The sequence below is a fragment of the Leptonotus elevatus genome, chromosome 10 (genome assembly GCF_054856555.1).
Source record: "Leptonotus elevatus isolate MCC_2025b chromosome 10, RoL_Lele_1.0, whole genome shotgun sequence".
Classification (NCBI taxonomy): domain Eukaryota; kingdom Metazoa; phylum Chordata; class Actinopteri; order Syngnathiformes; family Syngnathidae; genus Leptonotus; species Leptonotus elevatus.
The window spans coordinates 9,113,977-9,125,980 of NC_141248.1; the positions used below are offsets into that span (position 1 = coordinate 9,113,977).

The 12,004-nt window shown below is 38.3% G+C and overlaps 1 protein-coding gene across 1 annotated transcript in view; it reads right to left on the minus strand.

Annotated features, from left to right (window-relative positions):
* pdzrn3b (PDZ domain containing RING finger 3b) overlaps positions 1 to 11,303 on the minus strand; it is a 101,060-nt gene extending 89,757 nt beyond the window's left edge. The window contains exons 1-3 of the mRNA XM_086087768.1: positions 10,450 to 11,303; positions 3,391 to 3,477; positions 1,195 to 1,302 (exon numbers count right to left, since the gene is read on the minus strand). Coding sequence (XP_085943894.1) covers positions 1,195 to 1,302; positions 3,391 to 3,477; positions 10,450 to 11,163 — 909 coding nt within the window. The 5' untranslated portion in view covers positions 11,164 to 11,303. The remainder of the gene's footprint in view (positions 1 to 1,194; positions 1,303 to 3,390; positions 3,478 to 10,449) is intronic.
* Positions 11,304 to 12,004: the final 701 nt, after the last annotated feature.

Here is a 12,004-nt window from a genome sequence, read left to right on the forward strand (position 1 = left end):
GTTTCTCTTTCTCACTGAGAACCCAGACGTGGGTAGAGTAGCCAAAAAACAATTTCACTCAAGAGCACTGTTATTTTAAAATGTGACACGAGTGAAAGTAAAAGGTAGCCCCGCCGTCCTCCCAAAAATGACTTAATAATTCGGCTAATTTAATTATTTAGTAAGTATCCATTGAAAATATTACTAAAGTACTAAATAGCGAGCCACTTCTAATGTATTAATTTTCTAAATCAGTGCATGAGTGCCTAATTGATAAAAATATACAATAGGAACAAGCAAATTTAGAAATTGGCAAACAATATCACATCAACTAAAACTATAAAGAAATCTTTATAAAATAACATAAATTAAAAGGGAAGTCAACATCCTAAATTTTCTTCAAAATATATTCTATGCCCCATAGCCTACACACAGCATTCCGATTAATATTGTGTATGTGGAATATGAGTTTTAAGCAGCAAAATCCACCCATTAATATCAACCTCAGGTGGTGGCCATTTTGTCACTTGCTGTTGACTGAACATTACATCAAAGTTGCCCAAGTAATGACCAATTACGGCTCAGCTTCAGAAAACAGGTGAGCTGTGATTGGTCATTACCTGAACCATGTGCAACTGTGATGTCATCTTAAGCTGACAGCAAGTGAAAAAATGCCCACCGACTGAGATAGATTTAAACGGGTGGATTTTGCTGCTTAACTCATATTCCACAAACACAATATATTCAGAATGTTGTGTTTAGACTAGTGGGGGCACACACAACATATTATTGTAAAGACAATTTTTGGGTTAACTTCACTTTTAAGGCAAATAAAACTCCTCTGTCAAGAGCAACTTACTTCAAAAGGTACAAATTTAAGAGAGTAAATGTGGCGCATTACTACCCACCTCTGGTTTTGCCTTAGGTTAATCTCCAGCAGCAATGAAGTCTCACTTAACAATGGTTCGAGTGTTGAACTAAAGAACTCAGTGTTGCAACATTTTGCCATCGCAGACTGGACTCATATTCTTGGTTACAGCTAAATCCCAAAATGCTGATTTGAGATGTCATGTTGTCATCTGGAGGTGATTTGTGCAGTCGCTGAGACATAAATATTCCGTGTGTGTTGATAGGCATGATACATCATCCAACTTCCCATCTGCAATATCATTTCAAAATTTCCCCCTTTGCATGACTGGACCGCGAGACACATACCTCAATAATCCGGTCGTGGATTTGAAGACCATCCTCCTTATCGGCTGGTCCACTCTCAGTGATTTTGGACACAAAAATCCCCTCATTCGAAGTGCTGTCATTATCATCCTATGGACGAAATTAAACACATCACACTCAAAAGTTGACATGTAGAAAGTGTCAAATTTACTGCTGGTAGGCTAGGCTATGTTTTAGGAGGTTGATAGAAACATACCATTAAAACTACTGTGCAAGCATTAAAATAGGCCCACATCAAACAATCTCATTTGCAAAGACTACTAGACACAAATTACGATTTTAATTACTAGTGGATTATTGTTAAAAATACAATTTATGAATGAAAATTACAAATGACAAGAAAGGAAGCATAAATCCTTTAACTCATTGACTCCCAGCCATTTTCACTGAAGTAACCCCCTTCGCTCCCGGCTGTTTTACTGGATTTTGACTGATTTTGCATAGCCCACAGAATAGTGTGTTCTATTGCTATAAAAACATGGAACATACCAAAAGGATGATTAGAGTTTATTTTTTTCATCTGTTTCCGTTTTGCAGCAATTGGCATTAGAATATAGCTAAGTTTCATCATTTTTCACAAATCTGTTTAAAACACTGGGGAAAAGAGTTTGCTGCAACATGGCCCTGGTTGATCTCTTATACTCTGCTGGCACCTGCTGACCGTTTTTTGTAATAACTACCATTGCTTTAAGCGACCTATTTAAGTCAGAGGCTGCATCTAAGCCTTTTGTATGCTCTGGCATAAAAAACATAAAAAAACGTATAAATGGCAATATTTAAAATAGAACGTTTTTATACGTTTTTAAGGCAAATTCGTTAATTAGCCATGCATTTAAGTTTTTGAAATAACACATTCACGCTGTGGCATGATTAGGCATGATTATCGGCACAACATGACACACATGAGAAAACTCAGAAAGAATGCATTTTTTTCAGTTTTTTAACTACAAATCTTATTTATGCCCTCAGTTGTACATTAACCGCGTGGGCAATGATATTGTTGTGGGGGGTGGAGTTAAATTAATAAAATATGTGTTTTTGAACCTGCCTGGACATACGCCAGTCTGCTCTGGCCACCACTCGAGTAGGACTGACTTGAACAAATTTAAAAGCATTTTGCAAAACAGTGCAAGTACAGTGTAATTGATCGAATTAATTAAACATTTTAAATTACAACTAACAATTTTGGATCTGCTTCCTTCCTTTTTCAAAGACAGCATACAGTAGCAGTTTTGACACAGCTTTCCTGCAAATAATTCTCCAAGACCCCCGCTCTTTGCCCTACAATTAACCCTTGACATTTGCAGACAAACAAGGTCTAGTGGAGACCACAAAATCTGGCATCTGATTGCTGGTAGCAGCCATTCCTAAAGGACAACCACATGAAAAACGTATGTCAGAAGCTAAATGGACATTAGCTCTCCCGATCTTAATTAATAGCCTCTTCCACAGACTGTTGGTTTTTGAGGTTAGTAGAAAAGCAAAGGCCATGTATAATGTCAGTTCTTTCATGAGCGTGGGCCTTGCATGACAGCAAGCAAGCAGCGTTGGCAATACTGAGACGTGTATACTTCGATTTCTTTATAGTTTCCTGCCATAAAAAGTTTCAATGTCAGAATCGATGTTGCTACAGAGAATGGTGTCACTGTGCCTGTGGAAAACTTGTTAAGACTTGAGTGCAGTCTGAATGAAACAGATACCGATAGCACCCTTTTACAACCACAGCAACAAGAACACTCTCCTTGTTTACTAGTGTGTGGCATTATATTCAAATTCAGACTTGGATTAGAATACCTACATAACAGCTTGGGAAAGTAAAAGCCAGACGAAACAACCTTTGGTGATGACCTCACCACCAAAATTTCCTCAATTAGAGACACAAGTCAGGTCACAGACATGACCCCATATTTAACGCTCATAAAAGTAATTATAGTATTTTTTTATCTGTAATGTGCCAAAACCACAAGCAAAATGAATACAACCACAATGAAATGTAATCGTAATTGCAGTCCCATTCATCCACAGACAGAAAATATACTGGACCATCTAAACTCAGTCTTTCAGGGAAGGATTGTGGTGCTGTAAGTGTGTGCTTTACATTCCTGAGTTGGTATATGACACTTGTCTGATCACTAGCGGGGAGATGAAATCTCCGAAGATGGTCTGCTTTTAACTTACCGCACATGGCTTTCCTCCCATGATGTTAAACCCAAGAGATCCGCCCTCACGTAGAAGGACAACTGCCACACTTTTAGTATCTCTTTCCTGCGGGCATATAGAGAGACACGCAGCATTGTGAATAGTCCAGCATTGACTCACATTCATTTATAGAATACATCTACAGATGAGTTACAGTAGTAGAACAATATTATAATCTGGGACTTCAGCTCAGTTAGCATCTGGAAAGGTTAAATCCACAAAAGCGTTGTGTGTGTTTTTGTGTTTTTGTTTAGTTTTATGTTTTCCTGCTATGCCATTACAAAAGACAAAGAGGTAAAATATGACCATGAAACTTGAAATGGAACTTACTACAACATAGGAAAGTGGTTTGCATGTCTGTGTCCTGGCTAGTTAGTACAATAAGGAAAGTCAACATTAAATTGACTACAATTACCAAAAACGAAGAATAGAAAGTACGCTGTATCGAGATCTCTATTCATTGTCCCTCTTTCGAAAACATCAGAATCTGATTTATTGGCTAAGGATGTAAAAGCACACAAGGAATTTGTCTTTACAGGCTGAAATCTAAATCTGATCCCAGGCAGGGTACTCATAGTCTTGAAAAGGATATTGAAGGTTAAATTTGAAGTGAAGCCACAATTAGCTATATTATAACATCATACTCTACATAAAGCATTTCATTGACAAAGTTTCAAGGTGATCATGTCCAAACAGTAGGCCTATAGACCGTTTTCTAAGACCTTTTCAGACATTTTAAGGATCAACAGACACCCTGAAAAGAAATGGAACACGGGGAAAAATCTGACTGCCATGTTTTATGATCATTGAGGGGACAATATCTCTTCTTCTTGGTTGGTGGTCTGACAAGGCCCCAAAAGTAACTGGCACTGTCACAAAAGATAAAAACAACAACAATGGCACAAGTGGAAAACTATTGATTACAATATGTTATCAATTGTAGCTTTCCAATCTGACAATTACTGAGAATGAATTCTGATTTCATTTTAACATCTGAATGTGGACGTCACTGAATGTTTAATAAAACCAGACACTGTTGTATAATTGAGTACTAAGAGTTAATAAGGTAATCTTTAGAGATAAGCTGCCTGGGTTGTTTCCAAGCTAACACTTCATACATGTTCCACTGACTAAATATAGACATTATCGGCATGTATAGCATCCGGACTGCCATAGACTAAAAAAAAAAGTGCATGTCAGGCCGTTGAGGAATTTGCAGCCCTGCATTGTGTCAGGCCACCATTAGCAACACATGCTTTCACATCAGCAAGGCACGTCAGCAAACCAAGACGACAATTTCAAAAAAAATAATAAGAACCCTTATGTGCAACTGAGCTATGACAATCTGCCAAAAGCCCTGAAACAAATTGGATGGATTTTGTAGGTGTTTTTAATGTTTAGTCAGAGATTAGACATTAGAATGAACTCAGAGTAATTAAGGAGCATTTTCTCACACATCTGCAAACACTTTCACAAAGCTTGCATCCCTAAATGAGAAGAATCTCTTCAGGAGGTTGTACATTTCCTAAAGCATCAGGTATGTCCAGGTGGTAAAAATAAAAGTCCTGCCAGTGAGACCCTTTCTCACTGATGACTTGGCATAACAATAGCGAGCAACAGCTACACTTTCTAGACGTCATCCAAATTCTGTCTGCCTTGCAACCATTGCAAAAGACTTATTATACTGCAACACAAAAACATCTTTCACACAATTCAAGAATTGTGCAAGACAACATGGAAGACACTTAAGCAATTTGGTGTCACATGGAAGTAATCTAGTGTACCGTAAAGTTTTCAAGTGCAATTTGGTTGACCAATGTGAGTGTTTCATACTGTGCTCAAGACTCAAGAGCGGAGCATTTTGCTGACCACAGCATGGTTGAAAGCACGTAGACTTTGGACTTGTACAGTTTTCAAATGCATGCAGTGGGTACGCAACAAAGACGTGACGTATAGTCGAAGGAAATGGGTCTGAATGCAGGCAAGTGGGGATTAGGGAGGTGTGGGCAACTGAATTTAAACACACGGCAGAACAACTGTCACGTTAAGCCAGTGACCATCCAGGCCAATTTGAACAGATTTGTTGAAAAAATGTTTTCATGGTTCAGTCCAACTGAAACCTTTGTCATACTGTACACGTAAACAGTCTGGCAAAAATTATTTCATACTCTGACTAACACATGGCTAATTTGGACCAGACTAAGATGATCTGCACATGCTTCATAGTTCCATCCCCCAACCTTTTGACTAAGTAATTGAATACATGAAGCCAGTAGAAAAGCAAGAGCATACCAAATATGGTGCAGTGTAGTCTAACTTTTTACCACATTTTAATTAATTGTTATAGGGGGGAAAAGCACATAAAACATACTGCCCTGTAATGCTGTTTGCTGCTGCTACTTAGTTTTGGGAGACTCTGTAATAGGTCAACTGGAAAAAGGTTGATAGAAAAAGAAAAAGAAAAAGAAAAAAAGAGACTACTGAACCATATTGTGCAAACACTCCAGTCCAGAGCAACTAAGGATGACCGTGGCAGATTTGGCTATATAATCACCCTCCCTTGAAAACATAGAGCAACACGCACACCACACCTCCGCTTATCTGCACCTACACCACTCATATTTTGAATACTACTAATATTAATAGTCCTAATAATAGAGGTAAAACACTAAAACAATCACATGTGGCTCAGCCGTAGACAGGCTTGGGGAGTAACAGAATACATGTACCGCCTTTACGTAATCAGATTACAAAAACATTTTAACTGTATTCCCTTACATGTAATCAGATACAGGTACATTTATTAAAAGTGGGGATTACTTCGAGGATTACAATGTACACGAGAGAGAGAGAGAGAGAGAGAGAGCACGCGCAATTGGGACCGTTGCTACATGTCGGGGAGGTGGGGACAAACGAATTGACTAGTCGTGCCCTCCACACGCGGGCGGTTTGAAAAAGCTTCACGGCCGGGAGGAGGAAATGGCGATCGGTATTCACTGGAACTTACTCGGAACGAAAGTTTGAGCTGATAGTCCAGCGGCATGCTACGCGCTGTAGCTTCTTGCTAGCTAGCCCGCTAGCCTACAACCATAATGTGAGTTACACCCTCCAAATAAATCCTCCTCCCACCAATTCACTATTTAAACATCATACACAACATATATACGGCTAAACTTGTGACTGGGATAAAAGTTCATTTTGCAGTTGATGTCTCACGTTGTCATTCTCATTGGATGTCTATCTATCTATCTATCTATCTATCTATCTATCTATCTATCTATCTATCTATCTATCTATCTATCTATCTATCTATCTATCTATCTATCTATCTATCTATCTATCTATCTATCTATCTATCTATCTATCTATCTATCTATCTATCTATCCATCTATGCTTTCAGTGACAGTTCAAAAACAGCACATGGACATTAATCAATCAATCAATCAATCAATCTATAGCCTACATGCTTTTTAATTACACAAGGATTTTTGCTATTTGTAGGCTGCCCGAGTCCCTATCACCCCCACAAATAGCATGGGCACATTGTATAGAATATATATTGTGGTGATATTTATTTTTATCTTGTCTCTGTTATCTTATCATGAGCATACTCGGTATTGGAGTAATCCAAAAGTAAACCAAAGTAATCAAGTTACATTACATTAATATTATGGTACTTGGATTACGTTACTAACTAAATTTTTTAGCTGGTAACTTGTAATTGTAACGGAATACATTTTAAAAGTAACCCTCCCAACCCTGGTGGTAGAGTGGTCGTCTCCTAAACCAGAGGTTGTGGGATTGACCCTCAACCCTGGTAACCAAAAAATCGAAGTGTCCCTGAGCAAAACACTGAACCCTAACTTGGTACCAGTGGGACGCTGCATGGCGGCACTCGACCACTGGTGTATGAATGGTTGAATGTGGTGTAGAAAGCACAACACAAATTCAGTCCATTTACCATTCACTATAATCGATCGATACTTTATCCTGATCAGTGACGTCACAAAAACGACATTGTGTTCTGAGACTGGTCTCAGCTTTACTGTTCCCTATAAAAAAAAACAATTAAGAAGGAGAAAAAAAAAGAAATCGCATGTCTCTTTTGTGTCTCACTTCCAGAAACATTTGCCGCTTCTTTTATGCTTGTTCAAGGCCTGCCAAAACAGAGGACTACACTGGGAATTATGTGATGAATGTGTATCTCAGTGGGACTGTGACATGCTGTCAAAGAAAGGATAACAAGCAGCTTTGCTACCCGGCAAGTTGTCTTATACCACCGTGAGCAATTTCATCCATGCCTTACATCAGTGCATCTGATGTTCAATTTACTAGACGGCTAGAACACATCTACATCTACACCCATACTGCATAAATAAAAACCTCAAGTAAAAAGGGAGATGAATGGGTGGTTGGACAAACTTATTTGGGAACATAAAGGAAGTCATTGAGGTTGTCAATTTTCCTTTGGAATAACACGGCAAAGAAGAACAATTGTTTCTCAATATGATTCTGAGAGTTATGACAAAACCTGTCATACATAAAAAAAAGTCTAATTTATATTAAAGATAATAAATTGATCAAAATGTACATGCTTAAAAAGTTTAAGTTGAAGGAATTGTGTATTTGAATATGATTTTTAGCAGTCATTTTTAACTCTCTCTTTTTTTAAATGTGAATTTCAATTTGTTTGCTTGTCTGGTCTGCAGTTAGGAGGTCTCTTAATCAACCTGTCCTCTGCAAGAAGTGTCTCTCGATTCTCTGGCAAGTTTTACTTTTTTTTTTTTTTTTTTTTTTTTTTTTAGATAAAAAATGTTTATATTTATTACAGTCTCAGCTGGAACATGTCAACCCTGTCTTCCCTTTAAAAAAAAAATAATAATTTTAAGCAGCACTGAATTGAATTTAGACTTTTTTGTGAAGTCATTGGGACGGCTCACAATTGGGTAAAATCAAGCTAGCTACAGTGTACAATATATGTTTTGGTGAAAATATACACTGACACTCCATTTTGTCAACTCTGTCAGTTTTTAGTACTGACGGAGTTGACAATACCACATTTAACCTCTAAATGTGAAAACATGATATTCTATGGACATAATAAAGGATTAAAATATTATTTCATGGTTATATTAACAGACAATGAATGACGAGTCTCTGAACAATAAAAGTAACCACTGTTGGCAACCTGAATAATGGTGATTGTCTAGCAGCAGTGTGAAGACCATTGCTGTGCATACTGAGCACCAAGACGTGAAAGTGGAGTTTCTACATCTCCATGGTCCAACAGCAACGTTAGCAGAAGGGATGTTTCTTTACTGTCCAGGTGAAGACATAATCATAAAACTATTGGAAAATGTAACACCACTCCAGTCAAGAATGAGAGAATTTTCAGTGTAGATCCTGATGTGATGTCATAGAATGTCAGCATCTTGGTCGCAGATTAAGGAAGAGTGGGGAAGATTGAAGGTGTGGAGGAGTGAAGGAGGGGAGAGGAACATAAAAGTAAAGAAGGGGAAGTACAGGTAGCTGATAAGGAGGAGAAGAACAAGTGGTTAAGTTGTATAAGTTTTTTTAAAACATTTTAATAGTTGTAAATGATTACATTTACAATATGTATACTTTTAGATGTATGTTCAGTATATAAGACTCATCATAGTTCATCCATTGCCAGTGGCCGCCTATGTCTGTTAATATATATATATATATATATATATATATTATTCTTTTATATGTTTTTTGTCCACACCGTTAGTTTTTGTCAACTCTGTCATGTACAGCTATTGTATGTTTTTGTTGTTGTTTTTTTTTAAACAGATTCATGTAATAAAGGAGTGTTTCATCTACACCCCTATATGTGAGATTTATTGAAGAAAATGCTTTTTCTCATACTAAAAAAAAAAAATCATGACATTTCAAACTTTTGAAAATGTGGCTTTTCGGAATAGAATAAAACAAGTTCATATACTATTATGTAGACATATGACATATCAGAGTAACTAAATACTATTGCAATGTATTTCAGACTTTGGATTCTTCTTAGACCTCTGACTAAAATTGTATACTTTTTAATGTGACAGTTGACACAAATCAAGTCCTAAACTGAAACATTATTTTTGGTAAAAGTGATTAAAAAAAAATTTTTTTGTAGAACCTGTTCTTTTTCATGGTTAATTACCCAAGATTCTATGCAAATATATGAAAATACTGTACAAATAAAATCATAAGCATTAACAATAAATAAATAAATAAATAAATAAAGCTTGTTTGTCCCTTATATCATGGGTGAATTAATGTATTCAATTGAGTATGGTTTCTTTAATTCCGCATACAAATCTCTTGAGGGAATATTGTACCCTTGCCCTTTAATAGTAATTCCCAACTACATCGGTGTGTTGTGAGAGATTATGAGGTGTGCTGTGGGAAAATTATGAACATGTTCAAATGTCTTGGCTACAAGAATGTTTACAAGAATGTGTGTTAGGACTAGTAAAAAAAACAAATTTAGTGACAAGTAAACCTGTTTGAAAACACCTTTTGCAACCTTTAACAAACAAACAACATTCACAAACATTTACAAGCATTCGCCACACTGTGAGATGGGGGGGGGGGGGGCTTCAAACTATCCCAAAGACTCCAACTGCAGCTGAAAGTGGTGTTCGTAGATTCATTCTTTTAGTTTGTTATGACTGTCTGAATGAAAGGTGACCCTCAGATGACAGAACACCCCTAAACAAGTGTGCGGCCAGGAGCCAACATAAGTGGAACCCGGCTCTTGTTGTGTACAAGACTGCAGTAAATATTTGGCCCTCCCCCCTTGACTGCCAGCTGGCCAGAGGCACAGCTGACATCCATGTCTCAAACAAGACAGCCCTGAGCCTAAGTGGAGAGCTCCTGTAAACTCTGACCTCTAACCAAGTAACTCTGAATCGGGTTCGGTTGTTGGATACAATAGTTACTCCACACTTTGTTTTGGGAGACTTAACTCAAGTATGCACTATGCACACACATTGTTAAAACAGAGCTGCGCTTGTTACCTTGCAGGAGAAAGTAACCGTTCTGGTGAGAGAGTCGATCCTCTCGCTATACTCTGCGAATTTCTTCTGGTACTTCACCGCCGTCATCTGCAGCTCCCCGTGAGCGGCGGAAAGTTGCGCCAGCAGTGCTTTCTCCCTCTGGTTGGCTTCGATCGTCTGCTTCTTGAACTCGCTATCCAGGCACATCATTTTGTATTGCAGCACACTGTTGTGCGCCTTCAGGGCTCTCACGCAGCAGTGCTCGTTTAGTCGCCGCTCTTTCAGCGTGAGCGTCAAGCCGCAACCGCTCTCGCAGATCCCCGCCGCTCGAAAGTCGCACGTCTCCCGCATGTGAGCATCCACGTCCCGCAGGCTGAGCACCTCGTTGCATCCTTTATTCCTGCACTTGACCGGAGAGTAGTCACACATGCCGGCGTGCTCGGCCAGATTCTGCAGCTTCACCACCGCATCGCAGCCTCGCACATGGTTGTCACATTTGATCTCCAGCTTCAGGATGAGGTTTTTCAAAGGCAGGACGTGGTTCAGTTCTTTGGAGGAGATCCTCTGGCATTTGACGGGGCAGCTGCTCTGCCGGACGACCCAAGGAAGAACGCAGCCGGAGCAGAAGACGTGGCCGCACGGAGTAGTCAGCGGGTCTTCCAGAACTTTATTGCACAGATTGCATTTCAAATCCGGATCTACTGTTCCATTGAAGCGGTCCAACTCGAATCCCATTTTTTTTACCGAGGCCGAATCCAAACTTCTGGGCTCCCCACCCCCGCAGCGTGAAACGGAGCAGTGGGGCGTTCTTAGCTGGTCATTGGAGGAGCGCTCACACACCAACTAGTGCGTCGAGGGTCCTCTCGGTCTTAACTCAACTCCAGTAATTGGCAAGACTTTTTGGTGCGTTTATGTGCAGCTCGGAAATTCCCAAGTCAATCAAATAATCTTTGTTTTGGATTTAAGTTTACTTTCAGAACTGATATCAATAAATCAAAAGAAAAGAAAAAAAAGTTGTTAAATATGCATTTGCTAGCATTATTGTCAATGTCATTCTGTTTTTCAAAATTATACATTGTTGTTGATTATGTTTTTCGTTTTAAAGCTGATTTAAAAGTTTAAAACTGGAGTCTGTACAGATACTTGTGTATAATTAGAGTAGTAAAAGTAGGCTACTGACTGAACTAAAAGTAAATAAGTAACAAACCCTGAATTGTACAGGTAAAAAATTAAAACAAAGAAAGCAAGCTATAATCAATGCCCATAATATTAGTTGTCACCACTGCCAACAATATTATTTAAAAAAACATAATTTATTGTGGTTCTCATTATGCCATATGTGGCCGGTGAGTATGACTTGGCCATATGTTGTTGTGCAACGTACTAATGTAAATTTATGCATGTAACTGGTGAGTAGTATGAGTAGTGTTAATTGTATCCACCATTTTTAAATTTAGTTTCAGTTTTAGTTCAGTTTCAATTACGCTTGTTAGTTTTTATCAAAGTTAGTCAACCTCATCCCGTTTTTATTTAGTCCATTTTTAGTCGACTACAAATCTAGCAGTTCAGTCTATAT